Source organism: Thermobia domestica, chromosome 2, assembly GCF_964235325.1.
Source record: "Thermobia domestica chromosome 2, izTheDome1.hap1.1, whole genome shotgun sequence".
Lineage (NCBI taxonomy): Eukaryota > Metazoa > Arthropoda > Insecta > Zygentoma > Lepismatidae > Thermobia > Thermobia domestica.
The window spans coordinates 323703835-323729752 of NC_137455.1; the positions used below are offsets into that span (position 1 = coordinate 323703835).

At 36.9% G+C, this 25918-nt stretch overlaps 1 protein-coding gene across 1 annotated transcript in view; it reads left to right on the forward strand.

Moving 5' to 3' along the window:
- The window catches only part of LOC145678672 (xylulose kinase), a 106856-nt gene that overhangs the window by 41384 nt on the left and 39554 nt on the right, over nt 1-25918 (forward strand). The window contains exons 4-5 of the mRNA XM_081749064.1: nt 9104-9283; nt 17438-17539. Coding sequence (XP_081605190.1) covers nt 9104-9283; nt 17438-17539 — 282 coding nt within the window. The remainder of the gene's footprint in view (nt 1-9103; nt 9284-17437; nt 17540-25918) is intronic.

The window sequence follows — 25918 nt, forward strand, 5'->3', positions numbered from 1 at the left end:
AGAAATATTCGGTATCGTACCACTGTTGCAGTTAAAATAAGGAGAAACAAGTTGGTGTGAGAAGAAAGTATTCTAAAATTACATATAAAGCGGTGTAGATCATTCCTTGCCAGAGAGACGAGGAAGGATAGACAAAAAAATGACACGTGTTGATGGAATGGATATAATAACGTCTTTCTTAGCAGTTAGGCTATATGACAGGACCTACTAGTTAGTGGAATCAAAACTATTATCCGGATTTTTATCTGAGCTTTTTGCTTCCATCGGCTTTCGTACCCGGTACTGCACGTGGTAATTATTTGGCCACAACGGAGTACGAAACTGTACGACTTTAGGTTACTGGTACTTACAATCGTAGCTTTTGTTGTAATGTAGACTACTTAATTTCTGTAGGAATAGGAAGTTTTCCGGTTAATTTTAAATTTTAGTCAATCCCTACTGCTCGTAAAAAAAGCTACAATACAGAAATAACTCATTTTTCCGACATACTGTTCTATATAAATTAGGGTGCGTGCTGCTCCGGGGTCGATTTCCGATGGGTACACTCGGTCGAAATAGTATAGAAGCTTTTTCAGGCCAGCCATCCTGAGTGATTTTGTCCTGGGTTTTCTTCATTCACACCAGGCATATGCCGGGATGGTACCCAACCTGATGATCCCAGGCCGCTTCCTTCGTTTCCTTTTCCTTTCTTCCCTAATTCCCAGGGTAGTATGATTGCCGAAGGACGTCATCATGACGGGCTAAAATGACTATAGATGCCGAAAGCCCAGAAATCTAATTCCCAATCCTAATCCTAACAATAATATGGTCATATTAATATAATTTCTAATTATCATCTTAATCCAATCGTATTTACGTATTATTCATAATTAGTTATTACTCTAATAGTAACTTAATACAGGGTGTCCACCCACCGGAATAAACCGGGAAATAGCCGGGAATTTCATGAACCGGGAGAAAACCGGGAATAGGTCGTGAATTTCTCCAAAGAACCGGGAAACACAACGATAATAGCCGAAAAAGGCCAAAAGATAAAAACGCAAGGCGTAGCTCAATTGTTTTCTATCGATAAGTCATTCGGTGCTTCTGAATTCATGATCCGTTGGGTCGGATCCAGCGTCATCCTGTTGGTATCCACTGTTTGGGGCGTCCGAATTCAGCATCAATGGTGAATCGCAAGAACGTGACGACGGTGAAACAGGCGCTCGCTTTAACCCTACGTTGTGGTTCCCTTATCCACCGTGTTAGTTTTGTATTTAGAAAAAAGAATAGAGTAGTGATGCGTCAAAGGGGGTTGTTTGAAACCTGAAAGAGTGCTGTGTTGTAGTCAACAATCATGTGTGTGGTCTTTTGTTTTGGCCTTAGTCTTTTAAGAAGAAAAATACGGATAATTATTTAACTATAATTCAACTTTAAGTAGCACGAATTGTTTCTTTGATATATTCTTTATTATTATTTTTGTTTAAAATGAATAGCAATGTAAAGATGAATGCGAATAGTAAATGGCGGGAATGAGATTGTCTTTTTGGCAGTTATGTTTGCTTGTTTAGTAATAGGTCTGGTTCTACAATCTCCTGATATCTTTAACCACCAGATAAGTTAGCAAGATGTTGCTGCAGTAGTTATTATTTTACGTAAAATAACACGCTAGTACTGTGATAAGTTGTATCATTCCATTATCTTATCTGACGATTAAGAGACTTCAGGAAATTGTAGGGCTTGCCCTGAGGGAATATTTCTTGGTATACAAGTCTATTGCGAGTAATTTAAAACTTTTAGCAAGATGTTGCGGCAGTAGTTCTCATTTTACATAATATATTAATATTGTGATCACTTATCATCGCGTTCTTATCTGACATTTAAGCGGCATCAGGAGATTGTAGGACTGGTCCTCATAAAACATCTATTGATGGCGTACAAGTTTATTGAGTATCTTTAAAACTGGTTTTAAAAATACTTCAAATGTACGGATGTGAGCAAATATGTAAAACGAAAGAAGTTTTCAGGCGCGGAATGCCAAAATAAAGGGAGCATTAATTTTCTGGATTAGGCAAAAGTTACTTCTGCATCACGAAGTGACTAAAAAAGACAAAATAGTCAGTAAGAAAGTCATTAGTCCATCTTTTTTATCACGCGTGGTAACATCAGCACAATAAGTACAAGGGAGCATATTACGTCTTGATGGTCATTATTCTCTTAACAGTATGGAATAACAGTAGAAAGGCTCTTTGTTACAGTGATTTCACTCCACAAAAAATAAATTAATTGTTCATGAACATGTATGAAACTGAGCGAGTTTGGGATTGCGTCTGATGAGCAATCGTCACCTCGATCCCGGCAATAATCCACTTTAATGTAATATTTTTACGTTAGGCTTATGTTAGTGACGCAGTACGTGTAAATTTAATGCATAATGGTGCATTATTATCGCATCCAATTCGGATACGCAAAAGTACGGCGTAAGCAAGTGAGGATAACGGAACGGAACGGTGTGAAGGAAATGAGCTTGTTTTCGGAAGCAGCCACTATAAACAACATTAGCACTTCCCAGTGGGTAAGCAATGAACTAAAAACAAATGAGGATTGCAGTGCGTGTAAGTGCTTCTTGATGCTGCGAGTAGCCCATAAAAGAATAGATAAGGGAGGATAGTGCTACTTGTAAAGGATAATGTACACTCATATCCAAAATTATTGTCGCATGTCTATAAATGTGTTGTTTAGATATATAATTTGATAACGAATTCACCCGGTATTTCTTATAATGTTCGTATGTGTATAATGGGCAAAGACATGTATGTGGCAAATTTCATGTTAAAAGAGCAGTAAATAAGAACAATAAAACGAAAATAAAACTTTCTTGTCCATTTAGCAACATTTTGTTTTACTCACTCTAATTTTCGTATTTATAATTCTTTTCGTATGAAATTTACCACAAATATACATTTGTCGATTATACACATTGTATTAGTATTAAAAGTACCCTGGAAAATCATTATCAAATTATATTCTTACACGAAGACAGTTATAGATATGCGACAATCATTTTGGACATGAGTGTACATTGAACTATGTACATAAGAAAATTGTGAAATTCATAGTATAGCACATGCTGGACCAATTATTGTTCCCCTTCTCACCGGATGCACAGGTTGGGTACAGTCAGGTTTTGTTTCCTTTTGTATTTGGGTGTGGAGTCAAAAAGATACGCATCATCGATATTAATGAAATTTGCGTTATTCGTTACAGGTTTGAACTTAAATTGACATAATCATTACGTTTTGCTATATGACATGTTCCCACGCATAAACTTGCCCTGTAGGGCTAACCTACGTTCATGAAAATAAGTGCGTTGTTTTCTTCACCGATAGAGTACAAGGGCCAACCTCAACAAATCCGATACAATCGAATATTAAGTACATGGCAATCAACGTTGTGCGCATGTAAGGCCATTCTTAAGTTTAATATCTCGCCTCTGTTTCCACCTGTTAAGATATTAGGCTTATGTTGAACAGATGGGGGTCAAAACTACGGAAAGAACAGAATGTTTATAGGAGAAATGAGTTCATGTTACGGAAAGCTAATGTTGAGAGCTACTGCATCGGGTGTGAAATGTCAATTCTGAATTTTATACGTACTTATATGGAAATGAAAGCGAAATATTGAAGTTTCTTGCACAAATTCTTGTGGGCCAATCTATACAAACCGTGATAGTAAGTACAAACATAAATAACGAAACAAATCTAACCTAACCAGACCTGACCTAACCCAACCTAACCGAAACTGACCTTATCTAACCAAAATTAGGGATTTTTTTTTAAAAAAAAACATTTTTTTGGTAAGAAATTTTGGCCCCCTATCAAGCCGTCATATGCCGAGATATTATTATGGTTTCTTATTTTTTTATTGCCTAATACAGTGGAAAAATCAGCTGGAGGACTTTCATTTGCGTTGTGAATGGATTAACTCATGTTGCGTTTAAGAAGTCGTCCAAAACTAATAGTCATCAAAGTTCATCCACCGATCATTGTCATGTGTCAACTCCTGCATCTACGACTGAAAATGACACATCTTTTTCTTGTCAGTCAGGCAATATTCATTCTACTTCTAAACCGACTATTAAGCGTTACCTAATAGCAGATTCAGTTAGTAAAGCTGAGGTGCTTTTGTGTTTACAAATTGTGATGAACCATATGTCTCTCCGAGAAGCTGAGCGTTGTGCATCAACATTTAAATTGATGTTTTCTGACAGTGATATTGCGGAAAAAATGCAATTTCATCGAACTGAAGTGGGGTACACAGTAGTGTTTGGATTAGCACCCTATTTCGAGCGAGAGCTTCAGAGGTTATTAAAAGACTCCACCTACGTTGTCATCTGTTTCGACGAATCATTGAATATAGTTTCTCAGAGGCAACAAATGGATTTACATGTACGATTTTGGGATCCAAACAAATGTTTTGTTACAACAAGATACTTTACATCTGTTTTTCTCGGACACTCAACAGCGTCAGATTTGTTAAAAGGTATCAGTGAAAAGGTATCTTCGGACGTTTTAAAGAAATTCATTCAGGTGTCTATGGGTGGGCCAAGTTTCAATTTTAAACTATTGTCAAATTTGCAACTTGAACTACAATATACGCCGGAAAGTCCAGTGTTGTTAAGCATTGGTAGTTGCGGTCTTCATGTAGTTAATGGGGCGTGCAAAACCGACATGCAGAAGACAGATTGGGACTTAGTGGGGTTTTTACGTGTTTTGTATTATTTATTCAAAGACTCGCCAGCACGAAGGTCGGACTACACTTATTACACTGAATCTGATATTTTCCCAAAGAAGTTTTGTGCTGTTAGATGGGTAGAAAACAGTGACGTTGCATCTCGAGCCTTATTAATGATGTTACCTCATTTTTAAAGAAAATATATTGCGTGTGTCAAGAAGAACAAGAAAATACCTAGCTCGACAACGTTCTCAAATGTAGAGAAAAAAATTGCACGACAAAATGCTAGCACCAAAATTATCATTTTTCACAACCATTGCTTCAATGGTGGAACCATTTCTGACTGAATTTCAAACAGACCAACCCATGGGACCCTTTTTGCATGAAGAGCTCACTTCTCTAGTACAAAGATTAATGGAAAAAATAGTGAAGGGTGATGTTCTTAATAAAGCAGGTGCATCTGTTCAAAAAATTAGATATATCAGATCCAAACAATCTTCTTCCTGCTAAAGATGTGGACATAGGCTTTGCAACTAGGGATGCCATGCGTGGAATCAAGGAAATAACGGATCTAGACAAGCTAACACTGCAACGAACGTACAGAGAAGCTATCGCAGCGATGATTAGTAAAATAATGGATAGGTAACCATTGAAATACAAACTTACTCGAGCTATTTCGTGTCTCAATCCTGTGCTTATTGGTCACAACCTGACACTAGCGGAGAAGCGTTTGACATTATCATTGGAGGAAATGCTAGCTAAACGATGGTTTATGGCAAGCAAAGCAGATAAAATTATGGGACAATGTCAGAAGGTATTTTCGTCACCTGAATCTATTAATCACTACAAAACGTTTAAAAGAAAGGAGAAGGTGCATTTTATGTTGAACTTCTTAGCGTATTCAGTGAGGACAGTGTACGAGAACTCAATGATTTTATGCAATGTATTTTGATACTGTCACATGGAAATGCATCAGTAGAGAGAGGATTTTCTGTGAATTCTGGATGCATTTTTGAGAATCAAAGAGGAGAGCCTTATTGCCATGAGACAAGTGTATGATGGTGTGAGTGCATTAGGTGGATTGGAGTCAATTAAAATCAGCAAAGATATGACACATGCGGCCAGAAATACACATGCTCGGTATACTGAGCATTTGAAGAAAAAGGCGAAGGATTTGAGTGAAAAGGGAAAAAAAGAAAAGAGAGAAAACGTGTAACGCGAGAAAGACTGGAATTGGAAGCTAAAAAGGCAAAGGTAATTGCTGAGGCAAAAAAAGAAGTTGCTCTTCTAGAAGAAAAAATCAGTGCACTTATCGGTAAGTAATGAAAATAGGTAAGAAAATATAATTTATTTCGATAGCATAATTTTATATTGTTCGGGTGGGAACTAAATAATAATCCTTCCGCCTCTTTCGGAAAATATTCGTCTTTTAGTACCCTTATAACCGGGAATTTATCTAGTAGAGCCGGGAAAACCGGGAATTTCAAAACGCTTTGAGAGTGGACACCCTGTAATAACAAGATCAATGCTTACATTTGTTGACAGCATCCTGAATAATATTTCTTTTAACCAAAAACAACTCATCTTTTTTAACGTCTACGTTGCTTTCGTGTAAGACTTGCCACCCACCAACAACTATGACAGATGATGTTGAAAGTAGGGATGGACAAAACCGGTTTTTATAAAAAAAAAACTGTAAACTGGTTTCTAGAAAAAACAAAATCCGAAAAAACATTTCGTTTTTTCAAAAACCGGTTCGGGTTTTCTCCAAGAAACGGTTTCGGTTTTCTCCAAAACCGGTTTTGGTGAAAACTTTTGGAAAACACAAAACTATTTCTGTGGAAACGAAAACGGTTTCCGGATAACAACGAAACACTATTCTGGTCAGAAATACAACAAACTTTGGAGAAAACCAGAACCGGTTTTGAAGAAAACCGAAACCGGTTTCTGTGGAAAAACCGAACCAGTTTTTGGAGAAAACCGAAACCGGATTTTTGAAAATTTTCGAAAACTGGTTTTTGTGTCCGACTAGTTGAAAGTGCTTCCGTGCTACATTAAGCCATAGTTGTGCGTATCTATATAGTTAGGCTTCAGTATATGTGGTGTAAGATATTGACATCGATGAGGACATTCTCTAAATGAGTTCGTTTCCAGTTCTACTAACAAGTCCCTGATATATATTTGACGTTTCTTTTATCTTTCATACTAACTTGGACGTTTCTTTATCCTTGTTGTGTAAGAGAAGGTTTTACTGATTTTACCTTTGTGCTTTTGTCATTGTGTTTTCATGTTTTCTATATACTAGTCTTTTGTGACAGGCTCGTTATGATCTTTGATGGGTTCCAAAAGATCTTTGCAGCATAACACATCCAATCCCAATCTCTTACTCAATGAAGACATTACTGCATAGTTTTTTTCATTCAGGGTCGGTATTGTATGCGAATTTATTTCGTACTCTGTGGCTTTTGAAGTATCTTCAAACAATAATTTGAAAGATCAGGAGAAAATAGCATCCACATCATTTTGCTAATTGTTCTTCAAAGAAGAACTTATGGACTTGTTGCGGAAATACTAGGAAAGTTTGGTATACCCCGTATTGGCGTGGAAGAAGCAGCTGGTCTCTTCTCTTAGTGAGTTGAATTAGAAGTTTTTTTTTTTTTTTTTTTTTTTTAATGTTCAGATAGACCCTATAGTCAAAATAATATAATTACACGTACTCACTTCTCTGGCAGCACACCAAACAGATTTTGTGTCATGGTATAAGAATTTGCTTACAAGCAGGTGATATTCAAATCTTGTGCGTCTGTGTGAATTTATGTAGCTAAAGGGTAGGTACTATGCATCACCACTTCCTCACCATTATGTACTGAAATGGTTTTAACAGACTCGCGACAGTATTGTTCAGTAATATACTTCTTTGGTGTTCTGTTCTCATCGTAATTGTTGAACATCCGTCACACAAATATAGCTTCGAATCTTAACTCTTAAACATACATTGACATGTATTCATTCTTGACATGTGTTTGTTGTGCCAATTTCCACGTCGATTTCAGCAGTCTCTACATCATCATTTGCTAATGTTCTCAATGGACTCTAGTATGAGAACTGATGGAATCTTTTCTTCAGAAGTTTTTTAGTCACACACCTGATAGTGCATAAATTTACATGTTGACTTCTTCGGACTTGGCGTTTGCTTTCAGTGAATGTTCTCAGTATTCAGCATGCGAATTATATAGGGTTTTTTAGACTAACCTTGGTATCCATCTATCGTTCAATAAATGCTTAAAAGTTTCAGTGGAACCTCCCAACTTCCTCAGCGTTTTCGTAAAGCATTGACTGCTTTAAGAAAACGCCGTTGAGGAAGTTAGGAGATTCTATTGAAAATTTCAACATTTGTTAAATGATAGATATATATATCACGGCGTGTCCAAATCAGGAGTGTACGCAAGAGTGGGAGTTCTTAGTTTTAACACTCTCTTGAACAAGATAAACATTTGTAAAAATAAACATTTACTTGCTGAGGTACGCATTGAAAATTTCTGAACTTGAAAGCTCTTTATGAAATTCTGCACATGAATATTTATAATTGTGCGTCAGTTTATAAGTTATAGGGTTATTTGATGCGGAGTGTGCGGCACAGACCAGTTAGTGTGCCACTTTCAATGTATCTCTTCGTTGCCAGTTGATCTTTATCCAGAAACTTGTTCTCAAACATTTTTAATCGAACCCATTCGTACGTACTCTTCCACAATCGTCACTCTTTCCTTTGTTGACTTCTTCATTTTGCATAATACAGGGCAGCCAGTTTCGACTCAACTGATAAAAAAATATAGACAGCAACTTTACATTAGCTGTTCATTTGCTCATACCGATTCTAGCTCCAGAGACAAATTGGTCATTTTCAATATCTGTGATGTCGATTTAATGTACTTCGCCTTTTGTTTTTACTTTCGTTTTCGTTGTATTTACTCTAAGCTGCTGACTTGAGCTGCTTTTATGTACTTACCCAATAGATAAGTAACGAGGCATGTACACTGTAAATAACAAGCATAACATATTTTGATATTCGATAAACTATTTAATGCTATAAAAAGGCACAGAAACTAAACAGTTACACAACTTACTTTCAGATTTATCCATGAATAAATGCTTCATATATATTGGAAACCTTTGCTAGAAGCAGAATATCCAGTGAGTCATTTGTGTTTTTGAATTGTACAGAAGCGAACACGTAGAATTAAATTCTGTGTTTATTTACAAATGTAATGATAAAGTAAAAGATAATGAGGAAATGTTTCCATTTACCAATATTTATTTTATTTTCTGTCTAATTTTAAGGCAGTTTTCCTAATTTTTTCTTTACTAATTTTTCTTTCAAATCTAATTCCAGCAACATGGTTCTGTGTATTGGATGAAAGGCTCCAGAAAAATCCTCAATTCATTGGATCCAGATCGTTTCCTTCACGAGCAGCTACTCGGATGTTTCAGTGTACAAAATTCTCCTATTTGGATGGACTCAAGTACCTCGGAGGAGTGTCGTCAGTTAGAAGACCATGTAGGAGGAGCGGAGGTTAGAAGAGTACTTTTCAGCGATAAAAATTGGTATCTATAAGACTACGTTAATTTTTTCATTAGATGTGCGCTACCATGTTTGCCTGTAATGTATTTTCGAAAGCACGACGTACTTTGCTGCCTTGGAATTTCTTTTCTCTCATTCCCTATCCTTAAATGCAAGAATGTTTAACCGAATTGCAGGAAATGCATTTTCTGTATTTTGGGTTGTGTGAATTGTAGATATGCATTGAAATGTCAGTAGTTAACACCTCTTCTTTGTTTGTTTTTTTAATTTTATTACAAATTAACATAAACCAAAGAGCAAAATTAAAGTGTAAGTGTTTATAACATACTAGGGAAGAAATATCCTTGTTGTTCGGGGATTAAAATAATTTAATCTTGAAGAATGCATTCTCTTCTATTTTTGAAATTACCACCTTACTGGTAAACCTATAGACAGTTGCGTTTAAAACACATTCTTTGAATTTAAATGGAAGACCTTTCAGTGGCACAGGGTGTTGTTAATGTCCCATATAATGAAAGGTAACTCTTCAAACTAAATAAATTTAACTAACTAGGTATGTCCGATGTGGAATATCTGATCCTTGAACACACTCAGTATTAAAAATGTCAATAGCAAAGTCTTAGGACCATTCTAGATAAGATTTACTAATGGTTTTCTTGCTCAGTCCTTATCAATATTTGGCAGTGTCTACTAATTACACAAATTATGACCTGGAGTTGTGCATATGAAATTAAATATTTAAAAAGTACTTTTTAGGAGCGATTGAAAAGTATTTTTTTGCAAAATCTTCTCGTAATATTTCAAAGTTTAAGTGAAATAATATATTTTGTAAACATGCAGTTCAGTTTAAATAAGCATTTCTCGTGATATGTGTACACCAGTACTAGTTTTATAAATTAGATTGTCAGCATTGCAGGCTGATTAATTGGTTTTTATAGTTCAATGGGACATCAGCAGCGAGGCAATTTGTTCCTGTAACGATGAGGCTAATGGCACACTTACCCTGCGTATTAAAAAATAGAAAAAAAAATCTATAAAGTAAAGAAACCAAAAAAAGCTATGATAAAAACAGAAGTCACGAAAAGGCTAAAAGAATGCATAACAAAATATGAAATATACATATAACTAGAAAAGAACTCAAAAATAGCAATAATATAAAGGTAACCAAGAAAGTTCTGTCGCTTTTTGTGGAGGTCTGTGTTCAATTGGCCCTCACACCGTCAGTTGAATGCGAATGGGGATAAGACGAAGGTCAGTTGTTGGTGTGGGTATATCCAACATACTTCCTGGTTCTGGTAGTTCAGTTACACCGTGAACGTACGTAAAGATAGACTGAACATGGGACCTCCACAGAGCGTCATAAGGGCATGTATGCTGTACGAGTTCAAACTGGAGTCAAACGCCGCTGCAGCAGGGCGCAAGATATGCCAGGCCTTTGGTGAGTGCCGTGACTACGCGGAAAGTACAGCGATGGTTTAACATGTTTAAGGACGGTGACGAAACACTCGAAGACGCGCCATGTGCCGCAAGACCAACACATGTACAAAATGGTCTTCATGCAGCAGTTGAGGCGAACAGTGGCTAGACATTTGAGGAACGGACTACAATTCATGTGAGTAGAGAAACCATTCGGCAGCACTTCCATCAACTCGGGAAGCATTACAAGTTGGGCCGATGGGTCCCACATGATTTGACTTCGGGCCAGAGGGTCAGAAGACAACGCGAACAGATCTGTGTTTCTTTGCTGTCTCGTCTGAGTAAGGAGCCATTTCTGGACAGTGTGTTGACATATGATGAGAAATGGGTTCTGCACAAAGCTCCACGGCACCGTTATCATTGGTTAGCGTCCTATGAACCGGTTGCAAAACAGCCGAAACCAGCACTGCACCAGAAGAAGGTCTTCCTGTGTATTTGGTAGACTGCTCGCGGCATCGTGCATCGGAAACTGCTACCAGCTGGTCAGAGCATCAATGCAACTGTGTACTGTCAGCAGTTGAGCTGTGTTCAAGAAAAACTCAAAACTCTGGAACCAGCACATCTGAATCGCAAATGGGTCCAGGACAGCGCTAAGCCTCACGTGGCTAGGATAACCCGGGACACCATTATACGCCTTGTATGGGAAACACTATTGCATCCGCTATTCTTCCCGGACATTGAAACCGTCCGATTATCACCTGTTCCATTTCTTGGACAATCACCCTAGAGGACGCCAGTTCAGATCCCTAGTAGAGGTGCGAAATGCTCTTGTTACCTTCTTCGCTTCATGGCCCACCAAGTTCTATCGTGATGGAGTCCATGGCCTTCCAGAACGTTGGCGGAAGGTCGTCGATGTTGATGGGGACTATTTTTGATGATCTAGGCACGTCTTAGGTGACATGTCGATGTTCGAAGGTGGTGCGTTAAAAAGCGACAGAACTTTCTTGGTTATCTTTATAGTAACACGGCAGGAAAAATCTAAAAAGAAAAACCTCAAAAGCACGTTAACTACTCCAGCCTCACGAATAAAAGTGAGAATACGTTCACTGAATCTGAGGTGTGTGTATTCTGTGTATTCTATAAAGATTGTGCCGAATACTTTGTGGGACGATAATTTTCACAATACGAAGGGTCAGCGCTACACAGCAGGAGAGGAGAGTGTCCGATACAAAGCCTAGTCAAGATCAATTCATCTCGGCTACTAGTACATAGCATCTGCTAATTGCCCAAAATATGCTTCACAGAGTGGAACATATCTTTTATTTATTTAACTGAGCGTTTATGAGTTTATGAGGAGAACTAACGCTACTTTCCTCAATCCTGTAGGTATGCCCTTACCGGAGGAGTCAGCGTGGGGCCAACGTGATCGACGAGAATGGAAGGTTCACCAAATTAACTTGCCCGGCGACTAAAACATTTGGCCCCAGAATAAAAATCAAAAACATATATGAAAAATATCAGACTAAAGAAAAATAAAACTTTCATGAAACGGATAGAAAAACTAAGTAATAATGAAACGTGACTACCCTCATTTCTCCTTTATTAATAACATTTAGTAACTTTTAAATAGACACACGCTAATATTTTCATGATACATTGAAATTTAAGGTTTTTTTTTTTCTTAATTTCGGTCGTTCGTAAAGCAGATTATAATTTATTCGACCATTCATTTCAACACTGAGAATAGACGTACTATTTATTGTTGAATCGGAATCACACGTGCTCAGGGGAATCGAACCTTGGTATCTCATGCGAAAGACTTGTTTGCTGACTACATATCTATGAGAAAGCTCCAAAATATGCGTGAAATTTCTCAAATCTAGTGAGGATTGAATTTACCGAATCCCCCGTAAGTATTCTCTGCCTTAAACCTACCCTATATGACTTGACAATTGAGTATTCTATGCTTAGTAATGTTTTATAATTACTTGTTTGAATTACAATGCTACTTACATATTTATCTGTAGCTTCACATGCTTGCTTTCACATTTCATAGGTAAATTGGTTTTAAATATAGTTCAAGAATATGCAATCTTTCTCTAAATGCGTGAAAAAAAGAAAAGTTAACATTCATCAGCTGTTATCAAATTCCGAAGCCTTAAATGTATTAAGAAAGTATTTTATTTATTCTTTGTAATACTTTATAGATGAGCTTTGTAAGATAAACAGTCCTTCGTTGAAAATCTACCACCAAGTTATTTCGCCTTTGAAACGATATGATTCATTCTTTTTCCCCATCGACTAGTAAGTCTTTCCTCCTACGCCCACTTTCATCATGTGGAGCGCGCAAAACCAGTACAGAACTAAAATGGTTTCATCCTTCCATCCACCTTCTCTCCCCTTCCGCCCACCGGTCGCAAGGAGAGGTAGAAAGCATTTTTTTTCGTCACGTTAAAAGTATGATTATCTTGTACGTAACAGCAAGCGTTTAAAGAGAGGTTCTCAGGGGCAGGCTAACGCGAGGAAGTGCCAAGCGAGAACACGTGAATAGATGGTAACAGCAAGCACCGTGACTTATGCTATGTTGCCAGATCTCTTTGGACACCAGTCAAGTTGCAGATTCCATATTAAAGTAAATACATTTTTTGTTTGGTCGCTCCTCATTCTCACATAGGAATAAATGCCCATAATTATATTTATTAATTAATATTTTTCTGTTAATTGGGATGGCACTGACTTTATGACTAGATTACAGAGCTGCCCCTGGTCACACTAATATATGTATGTGTTATGGCTAAAATGTGTGCGGAGGGACATATATACAACAGAAATAAGTATGCAGTGTAAGAAGAGTCCAAAGTATAGCTCTTCGCGTGTATGTAGGGTTGGACTCAACTTTAAAAATAATTTAAAATAAGTAATTACTGTAGTCAAAATGGCTTTCTCGAATTCAAATGTGCATTCGAATACTTGTATGTTAGAGTTCAAAAGATATTTAAAAATTAAATAAGCAGTTAACATTCCTTTTTTCATGGTCATACTGCAGTATATTAAATATAATTTGACATTGAGTGTATATTTGTGTAGTTAAAGTATACTGGTAGAATCTTCATACTTATACTAGTTTTACTTCAATTCGAAAGGAATGCCCCTAATTTCTATAGCTTACATCTTTAGAACTCCAGTATTTAACTACCGTGTATTCTGTTCGAAGTAATTGGTTTGAAGTTTTCTGTGTAAAATTATAATCTTAAGTATCTTAACTTCTTTTAACTCACTATAGTATTAATTTTCCGTGATTGTTCGATATTTACTAATCATACTCTTCACTGATTGAACTAAAGCTTGTTCCAAAGGTTTGCTAATTTTGTTTTGTAGTTGTAATTTGGTTTGTGTTATTTATTTGTTGGTTGAATTACAGAATTTATCTTTATTTTAGACAATTTTATCTTAGTAGGTTCTTAATATTAGATAAGATGTATACATAGTTAAAGAACGTAAGGAACACATTTTTGTATTTCAGTATTCACCACTCACCTCTGTTGACAGATTTATTATATAATGAATTATCTGCGATATATTTCGCTCATCCCTGTGCAGTAACAGTTTTTGAATTTACGTATTATTAGCAAGTTCAACCACTCTGAATGATCACACAGACACATGTTTGCACAAGTAACCGGATGTACAATGTTAAAAATCGGTCTGGGGTATGGTATTCTACACTCGCTGTAGACCTTGACGTAGATGGGCAATGGGAGTTGTCAGAGACCTATCATGCTAGGGTAGAAGGCATCTACCGAGTAGAGCACACTGAATTGCAACGGTAGTATTCCGCACTCGCTGTGGATCATGACGTAGTTTGGCGATAGTAGTTGTCAGAAATGTACAGTGCTAAGGTAGAAGGTGTCTACCGAGTAGGGCACGCTGGGTTGCATCCGCTATCGTGCTGGAAAGTAGGGTTCTGCAGAGTGTCCAGATAAGTTGGGAGAAGAAGATTGACATTGTCATGAATGTACGGCGCCAAAAGTGCTTCACTGAATGAAGACTATAGACGAGCGGAATGTGTAGTTTCGCCCCGCCTTCCCGTACTAGAATGCCAGGTGTGAATTGTACATGACAAGTGCGAACATTCTGGACGTATACTGTACGTATACAGTCGTCACTGTGTTCGGGACAAACTACTCTTATCGTTGAATACTACTGCCATTGTCCATTAGCCTGGTCACTGTTCTCTCTCCCAATACCAACGAAGACTTTATCGGTGATGAGCAGATGTTAAAGGTGATCGTGGGAAAGGATTTCAGGAAAATAAACTGCTCCCTACAGTCGATTGTTTAGTGTTCTTGTTCTCATGTAAGAGTCATGGTGGTTCTGGTTGTACTGGCGGTTGCCATCCTGTTAATTGAGGCGGACCGAATGACCCTTCAACGCTCCCTGGTGCTTCGCGGGGACATGGGAAGGGGAGTGTCTATTGTATGAAACTTCTGCCGTCCATCTTGTACATCATCAATGAACTACTGACACATCAACCCACGGGAGCGGTAACTCTTTGGAACAATCACCAGGCATCTCACAGGCCCAGTATACGACCACACTCGGGCTCACTTAATTGAATAATAAGCGTTCACTGGCGTCTTCCTGTCATTGCAGACATAGATGGTGATTCACACACAGCTACACCTGCCCTGTTGACAATCTTGAAATTGCCAGCAGCATGTCTTTTACATTCACTACTACCAACCGGTCTTGTAACCGATGTACTGGAATCTTCAAACTAGTATCAGCATCCCTCGACAGGTACACATGTTGTGCGAATTTAAATTGACTCGGGCGATGTACATGGACCGTTCTTAAATTCTTCCATCAGTGTAATGACAACATTCATTTAAGTTTCATTGCTTTTATAGTGCATGCTCCATAGTTGACTTCTGCAGAATAATACAATTTGAAAGTTTAAAACTTGGTTTCCGATCTATAGTGACAATTTTGTGATGCACCTACCTCAGTAAGTCCCATAACTCTCACCACCGATGATCTGTTTGGTGCGTCTGCATTCGGGCTATCGTCCGGCATCGAAGTTTTCATTGGAAGACGCTTACACGCAATGTGTACATGTTCAGTCGCAAACACTCCTCTTTGCAGACTTTCCATAGGCCGCTACAGTAGGAAGGCCTATGTGAAGGGATCGAAAGCGTAGTAAAAAGTCCATCGGCAAGGCATCTGGAGATTTTACTGGAATGTGAGTGAAAGGAATGACACGAATACCAGTTTCTTCTGTCTGCTGAAGGGAGAGGAGCGTCCGATGAGAGGATGGCTGAATACTTTATCTTAATGCGGCCATTTCTGATTTGTCTTTGTCGCACATAGACGAGGAATGTCATGGCGATAAATTGGTGTCAGGACGTTTTTCTGTTAATGATTGGAAGTTTGGATTTTTTTTTCTTTCTACACAGCGTTAACTTCCCATTGTAACAGCAACAATCATAAATCCCTTGTCAAAATTTTGCCAATATTCACGGTACCATCTTTCGAACTCTTTAATACCACATGCGACCTGTTAGTTGTTTGAGGAATACACATGCATCGTCCAGTGTGACGACATATTTCATCTGTCGCTCGCTAGATTTTTCTCGGGAACCGTCGACCAGGTGCGGAGTTCTGCAATGTGTTGTGACAAAACTTTCTAAACATATCCCTTTCTGCGTTTCCCCAAACTCCTTGGAAACGGTGAATTGTCTTCAGAGGGATATTTCAACACAGTTTGCAATACCTCTCTGTGTACCTGGTCTTGTGACGGGAGTCAACACTTTCGGAGTAATAATTGTTGTACAGCTTGTAGCAGGATGGAAATTATCTTATATCTGTCTTAGTTACAGGAATCGCCCCACTCCTCACCTTTCTAACATTTGTCATTCCGTTCTTCGATACAGTGAATCCATTTTCCCAACACATTATAATTATCATATGAACACTTTTTTTGGGGAAGGGGGGAGGGAAGGGAATTGGAAAACACCATTATGTAGCCTTCCCACTAGAGTTGATTTGGCATTCTCCAATACGAACGTTCACCACACCTGTCATGGATAAACTGAAGTCCAATGTATCTATATGATCGGTGATATTCACTCCGCTCTGGGTGGTGCTACTATCGCTTGTAAAAATCGTCACTATACATAGAAACAAAAATAGTAAATGTTTACTGATTGTAAATGTTTTGAATGTAAACTTAAAACGATATAAACAGAAATTTGTCTTGTAAAAAAAATGGTAATAATTTGATTATTAATTAATTGATCGGAATTAACTAAATTAGCCCTTTCGGTATAGAAATAATATCGTATTTCGTAATTCGTACAAATTTCTACATAATTTGTAAATCTCCTCTTCCCCCAGTGACTTACTAAGATTATTAATTCACACTTTGATCCAATGTCGTTATTATAAGTTCAGCAATGAGTTAGAATCTTTCTGAAAACGACTATTCTTATTGAGATATACTCAGAGTATTCTTGGTTACATAAACAGTTATTGTAAATTATAATTGAATCAACGCTTGGATAATGTTACATTTTTTTGCAATTCCTTATTGGTGTGCATTTTCTGAATAACGTTATTTTGAAATTTGAGACAGATTAATGCCTTAGAAATTGGATAACCTAGGATTACAAATTTTAAAAAGAAAATATGGTAGGATTGTTTATCTGTAAGAAATTTTACTCTTTACAGAAATTGGCTGAAATTACAGGATCGAGAGCATATGAAAGATTTACAGGAGCACAAATTGCCAAGATCTACAAGAAAAAGCCAGCGGCATACGAGAATACAGAGGTAAATACATACTTTCATTTAAAAGAGTCTTATCATGAGAAATTGTAGTCATGTCCTGTTCGAGTTTAGTCATTAGCACCATATGCTTAAAATGCGGTAAGTGTATTGGAAATTGTCTGGTTTTGAAGTTTCGCGTTTATACAGTGAGGCAAAAAGATGTTAACTTTAAATAGGGGTTTACTCGTGTGAAATTACAAGGCAAGGATTTGGTTACAGGATTTCAATTTGGCACCCATCTCGCTCAGTGCACTTATGGAGTCTGACCATCGTTGATTGTATGACCCCCTGGGCCATTTGGGCAGGGATAGTAGCAACGACCTGAGTGATGCGGTGCTTCAGGTCATCCAGTTTGCTAGGTTTGCTGGCATACATACGATCCTTAACCACGCCCCACAACCAAAAATCACATGGCGTCAGGTTAAGGGAACGTGTTGGCCATGGGAGAGGACCACCTCTACTAATCCAACATTTACCGAGCGTGTTCAGGTAATCCCGAACCATCTGACTGTAATGGGTAGGGGCATCGTCTTGCTGAAAGTACCCTCGCTGGAGAATGGCAAGTGGCGCGTTCTCCTCCATGAACGTGCGGAGCATGACAAGGTAATTCTCTCCCCTGACGGCCTCTTCTTCAAAAAAGAAGGATCCAATCACTCCAAATTTGCTCACCGCACACCAAACGTTCACCTTGAGGGAATCCTGCATATCCTTGCAAACTTCTTACGGGTGCTCGGTCGCCCAGATGTCACAATTGTGTTTGTTCACACGACCGTTGATGTTTAATGGTGCTGTGTCCGGCTCCATGATAATTTGCGCAGCATTCTTCATGACCATTTCCAAGATAATTTGTGCAGATTCGCACGTGCTTGCTTGTCCACGTTTGTGAGATGCTGCACAATCTGCAAGTGGTATGGCTTCATTCGTAAATTACGGTGTAAAATTCTAACCACTGATCTTTGAGAAATGTTAGTCTCTAGAGAAAGTCTGCGCGAGGACCTTGTAGGCCTGGCTACCATCGCTCCCTCGACGAGGATGTTATTCCTTTTAGTTCGGACAGATCTCTTTTTACCACTGTTTCCCTTGCAATCATCTTGAACGGACTCCGTCCTCAGAAACTTCTCGTAGATTCTTCCAATTGTCAGGCGCTAAGGTGCATCCCTTCTGGTCCAGGCCGTGAATGTTTCTTTGAAAAACTTCCATCCAGGCAGCTATTTTTCTTCGTTCCACAATGAAATATCGGCACGCTATGGTTTAATCTGGAATGCAAAAACAAAAGTAACACCCATTTTATGTTAACATCTTTTTGCCTCACCCTGTAGTTTTCAATTTATCTTCAATACGTAAAGACGAATTAATAAGAATGTGTGTCAAAGTTTAAAATACGTTTTTATTTTAACAAAAACTATCGTTGATTAAGATGAGAACATACCATTGTATATTTCACAGCTTTTGTTGGTTGATTTGGAGTTCCATTCAGCACTGAGGCTGTGGGAGATATGAACCTACAACTTAACATAGGATCTAAACCACATTAGCTTCCACCGTGAATCGAACCTTGATCTTCCGCGCAGGAGGCGATATGCTAACCATATAGCCACGAGGGAAATCTACAGCTAAATACATAAATTGACCTTCTCGACTTAAACACATAAATTGATCGTTCCAGTGACCTTTGAGTATGTCGAAATTTACCTCAGGTGAATTTTCACCATAACATAAGATTTGTCACAAACATGTATGGAAAAAATCGAAAATATGCAGTTTCATAACACTGCAATGCAAAAACTCAATTACATATAATATGCTTTATAAGTAGGGTATAGAACGTGGAAAAAGTAACAAATCAATAACAGTTGAATAATAGTTATTTGCAAAATTAGTTTATTCCTCACTCATTAAATGACTCGTAATATAAAATTTTAGAAATTTAATTGCACTTTTTACCTCAGATGTAAGTGCCTTTTGGATCAAAAATTGCTGTTGTGAGTGTGTCAAATTTACGTAACTCGAGGATTGTCTGTAGGAAAAGACGTAAATACGGGAGAAGTTGCCGCCAAGTTTTCTTAGCTTAGGTATTCGTTGTATATTGCAGAAAAGGTTAAAATAAAATCATACTGAAATTGTACAAGCTGGTAGTACGTATATTTTTAATTGTGATGTGTAGATTTGTGTGTTTTGACCTCTTATTCCATGAACCCTATCATTCAAAATCGTGTAGTTTATTCTTTTGTTTTTGGTAATGCTGCACGCTTCGTAGGAAAATTGTTATATTTGTGCGTAGAATATGCTACTGGAAATTGAAGGGCATTTCAGGCATGCGATAATTGCAATTGTATAGTAGAAAGAAATAGTGCGTCCTCACTTTTAGATTATTCTTTACCAGCAGATTTTTGGATAAGCTGACCAATTTGGAGTAAGTTTTCTTGACACAAAAACAACGTAATTTTGTATAAATTACTGAAAACGCTGTTCGAATTGGTGAATTTTTTCCAGTTATTTGATCAATTGAAATGTAGCGGTCGGAAAATTTTCGACCTTACCTTTATTTTCGACTGTATAACTTAAAAGTCTGATTCAAATGTAATTTGTCTATACTACCAGATGTTCAGTTAGACTAAAGCAAAATTTTTGTCAAATGAACATTCTAACAAAATAAATATAAAATAAAACAAAATATCCCGGCAAGTTAAGGAATGCACAAAAACATTCTACATCTCAGTCAGGTTCAGAGATTCAAATACAACATCTAAAAATTAGAAACATTTAAAATAATTCACAATAACTTTAATCATACAAGTCTGTTCTTCAATTTAAAATATATTTGTTGTGAAAAAATTAATATGTAGGTATGTTATAAATGTCCGAAAGAGGCTAAGAAAATATATCGTATTTCGTGAAGTTCCACTGATAGATGAGACAGAGTTTAAAACAAAAGTTGGCTTTTTCAGCTGGATTATATGCAAAATAAATGCCCTAAAATGATACTTGATATACTGCAATGCATTATAATTTTCATTTGCCTTGTTGCAATATTGTAGGTAATTTGATAGTGTAGGTTATATATAAGAAGGTGAACCAGGCAGTTAGTGACTGTGAAAAGGAAAACATCAATGACGAGAAGTGAGTCAAATTCTTGTTTACGTGATAGTTGTGATGTTTTCGTTTTTCCTTGGCGTCGCATTGGGGTCAATCCATCTGAAGTGGTCCAAAGATAGTGAAAGTGGTTGCTTGACCATCTCCGACACTTATAGAAATTCAATATATATGCAATTCAATACATACCGTATTTACGCGAATGCAAGACGCACCCTCAATTTTTGAAGGCAAAATTGGGGGAAAAAATTGCTCGAATATAAGACGCACCCTAGGCGAAAATAAAAAAAAAAAAATTACACTGCATTGATTTTAAAGAATGAAAAAAAAAAGATTAATAAAATAGGAAACCAAATAATGTTATGGGGAAAATAAAGAAACATTAAACTTACTGCTGGAATTTACGGTATGTTCATGTGCATCTGCTGGTACTCCCCCCCCTCCCCTAAAGTAATTACGGTACAACACTCGCTTGCGTCAGTTTTATAGCAATCCATTATCGGTTTCATATTATTATATTATACCAGTATGTACACACACACACAAATAATTATTCAGCAGTTATTTAAACTTGTTTCTTTTCTTCTTTTTTACACTCACACTTGCTAAAACAACACTGACACGTTAGTGCTCATCATCTGTTTCCGCATCAGCATCACTCTTTTCCAATTTTTCCTCTTTTAATGGCCAAATACACACACAACACACATTCTTTATTCTTTACAGAATTGTGCCTAACGGAATTAGCAATTTTTAACTCCATCTAATTTGACCTAAATTTGCATAATTCAAATCTAAGACGCATCGTGATTTTGTAGGCAAAAACAATGACAAAAAGTGCGTTTTAGAATTGCGTAAATAATATATATATATATATATAATATATTTAATAGCATTGAATGGAATGAAATGTATGGCAAACTAACTGACATCTATGGCCTATGCAGGTGGGAAAGGATGGGGAAAGTAGCGGCCAGGATCATTTTAGTATAGGTACCATCCCGACATTCACCTGGCGGGACTGAGGAAAAACCCAGTCAGGGTGGCCGGTCTAGCAATATAATACGGACCTCCCGAATGCAACATAATGCTCTACCAATAGAGCTACCGGAGCTCGGTATATATACACATCTATCTATACTATATAACGCAACTTTGTAAACACATTACTTTCCGTAACTAGGATTGGATTTCAATGACACTTTGTTGATACATTGAGTGCCTTAATAACATGGTCCAGTTCGACGATGGGGTCATGGTGGAAGGGAGGAGCCAACCCCTCTCCCATATAGACGTGGCAATGACTATGGCGCTAGAAAAACGGAACAAACGCCACTCGCAAGCTTTTGCACAACAACACAAACGAAAGCAGGCCTAATTGCTGAATCATGCGTAGTTTTTGAGATCTAGCATGAAACATATCCAAACATTTAATTTATTTCCTGGCTACAACCATCATCGCGCACATACTTTCTTGGCGTTTTTATCATGTCCTCACTTTTTTTCTTCATGTAATATCAGTCCTGATTTTCTTTGCAACAGTTTATTCATATACAGAATTACTTTGCGGCGTAAGCATCAATTTTCAGCATTTTGCCCTCCTGAGATATTACGCCCCAAAAATGCCATCAAAATTACAAACTTCAATTTTCGGACCCACATAAATCTACGATGCCAGTAGTATCATAGCTGTGGATATTTCTGCAGACCCTTTATATGCAATAGTATTCACTACAAAACTTATGAACCCTTCCTTCTTTATGTCATTCCAACCCCTTTAAAAGTGCAATTTTCTGTACTTTTTCTGGTGATTTCATGTAGTAGTTTGCAACCCTGCATATTTATTTAGGAGCAAGAGTATATATTCTCTGTGTACCTCAGTCTCTCCTCTAAACATTCGTTTTCGTTTCGTGGTCGTCTGATTCGTATGTTGTGAGCAACTGTAATTTTTGTACATGCTTGCAAATGCGTAAAACGGCAATCCACCGACAACAAAGATGGCCACTGTTCAGGAGCAGTTATACATGCGACAGCGTGAATGGTGTTATTGACCTTCTCATACACACAGTTCATCACACTCCAATTTCTATAATTTTCGGAGATGGTAGAGCAACCTGCTGTGGACAACTTTGTATGGATTGACCCATTGTGAAGTACTTTCGTCTTTGAAAGTTTGTTTTCTTGTACTTTACGGATGGTGTCATTTAAATCTTCGATAAACGGATATATTTTTTTTTTTTTATAAACTTACCAATAATATGAATAGATTGTATGCACCTGAAAAGTTTATCAGCACTACATACGTATTTATTTAAAAAAGAAAAAAAAAAAAAAAAAACGGATAAGACTGCAAATGAATAAGTAATTGAGAGAATTACATATCAAAGAAAAATTCTTCAGATTGGTAATTCAACCGTAAATGGATGCATGTGCAGGTTTGCTTGCGACTTTATATTTAAGTATACTGCCGTTGCCATTCCTTCTTCAATCTGTATCGATGAAGTAGAAGTAAATAAGTATCTTTAGATGAGCCATGACAAATTTGCCACCACATCCATGCATTTTTCAGTTTCAGAGATTTAATTTTATTCAATAATCATATTTTTGGTGTGTTTTGAGGACGATACTCAACCCGTTCATCGTGGTCGCAATCTTTCTTCTTCACTTCTCTCATATCGTGGGTAGGAAAACGAAACAGGTTTTTATCACTCAACGTATTCATCTTCAGTTAGCCTGGTCAATAGAAATGTGAAACTACCTAACATGACTTAGCAAGGCCTGAATATTCTTATTAGGAAGAGAGTGGTTGTAAGGTTCGTACTATCTATTTTTAACAATACATTAAAGGTATGCATTTCAACGCATTCTTTATGTTAAAAGTCGAAGCTCTTTTACCTGATTGGCGCGCCGTGGCGTTTCGTTGACTTTATTCCTATCAATTTGATGAATTTGATTAAATTCTGGAATTGTATTAAATTACTACTTATTCCATGTTTGTTTATCATCTGCTATGCAGGAAAATGATATCTTTAACACGTAAAGTCAAAATATTAATAACTTTGTAAGCCTGTCCGCTTCTGAAGTGGGATACATTGGCTATAGAACATTATACACTGAGTATAAAGGATTGTCATCTTCGTTTATCAAATAACATTGTTTCCATATCCATTGACATTAAACTACATAGAAGTTGTGAGGTGTTCACTAATTCGACTGCTACGGAAATTTTGGTGCAATATTGATAACTATATGATCTTCTTAAGAAGTATTACTTACCTTGTGCCTTCGTGGGATTCACAAGATAAAGTATAATTATGTGCCATTTTCTTATAATTATGTGCCCTTCAACTTCTATGAGTAGCTATAGGATTTTCATGTTTTATTGTAGTTAATAATGTAGTCCTATTACTTATCTAGCCTACTTTTATCAGAATTTTAAGTCCTTGGTCCTGATACAGTAAATGTCATAACGTTTTCTTTCCATTTGCGAGGAAAATTTGTGCAAAATTTATGTATGTTTTATGTCATGCTTGGATTCACTTAGGTGTTTCAATAATCCTGAGATGCTTGATTTTTGGCCTTGAAATTTCTAATATTTTCCTTGATTCTGATATTGATATTTCTCTTCGTCATTCCTATGTAGTTTTCGTCACCATTAGATACCAGTTCGTAAATATCAGAGGTAACCTTTTTAGTTGAACGAGTAATAACATGCTTATCAAAGTTGACAGGAACAAAGTCAATGAAATATTGCGGCTATATCAAACGTCATGGCGCACCACTTAGATAAACAAATTTGGACTTTTAATATCTATCCTTTTGTTGGTATAAGGGATTATACTATAGTTTCTCTCTGTCTAACTATTATGCCACTACATGAACTCGACTGATGACATTCCATAGCTTTAAAACTTGTTTCTTTTACAAACTGTTAAATTGTATTATTGAATTTACTCATTAACAGAGACCCATTATCACGTTTTGTTATTTTATTTTACTTATTTAATAATGTAAGTAGCTATTTTGTGTGATACGTGGAATGAACATATATTTATTTTGCGAAATACGTATTAATCAGCATGGAAAGAGATTCAGAGACTGGTTTGCTCACTAATCTACGTGTAGGTTAATATATAGGACCAGTAATTTCGGCCATTAGCGTATAGTCTTCAGCAGGTCCATTCTGATAAGATAGTTTCACACATAGTAGAAACGGGAAGACAGTGCTACAAGAAATGACTCATTCTCTGTCAGGAAGAATCGCGGTCGTAGTATTGCATGATTAATAAGTGTAAAAATTACTTAAAAAAAAAAAAAAAAAAACTGGTATTTTCAGTTTAACATCCCATGATTATGCTTTTTAGGCTAAGGGAAACAGATGGTTAAGGCAAGTAAAAGATGATGGAACGGTGGAATGGGACTGTGGGAGGAAACGGAAGTGCCCGAGAAAACCAACGGACACGATGTTGTCCACCATAAGCTTACTTGGCCGGGGATCGAACTAGGGACTTCAGGCATCAGAGGTAACCTTTCTACCACTGAGCCACCGTACCCCCTTCTAATAATGTTAAATTCGTGTCAGAGTTAGAGTAATAATTCATTAAAGAAAACATAGGAAGTAGTTAAAGAAAACAGGAAGTATTTAAATATGTATAGTTCCTGCATGCTAGTTTCTGTACAAGAGGTGTACCACCTTTCTTGAAAACTGACATCCTTATTAAATTAAAGAGAAAGTATAAATAATTACTGACAATAATATTTACACGAACAAACTTTTTTTTTTTTCATTGAAGTAGAGCCATATTCTGTATTCTGTTTTCAAAAGCGTCAGTGTTGCTAAACCGTGTTTCCGTGTTAATTGTAAAATTAATGGCAACATTTTTTAAAAGTAATTTTTTTGTACTTTTTCGAAGTAAAGGAAAGTCAAAGAAATTTTCCCGCTACTAATGTTTGTAAATTACGCGATTCAAATAAGATTCAAATCGCGGTATTCCTAAAGATCCAGTGACACAGTAATAAAAATGGTGCTGAAGACGTTTCCTGGGAGGAAAGAAGCACATATTAAAGCAACAAGGTCACATTTCTTCTGAGTATGTACTTTATAGTTTCTATAAGTAGATATTATAATCCTATTGTTTGTCTAAATTCAACTTCGTATCCTTCTTCTGATGTAATACGATTCAAATACATAGGAGAGGGGATACTTATGCAATTTTTTTACGTTTTGAGTAGAATGTTTAAATCACATAAATGCTTGAAGTATTATCATTTGTATCTTTACCTTTGTTC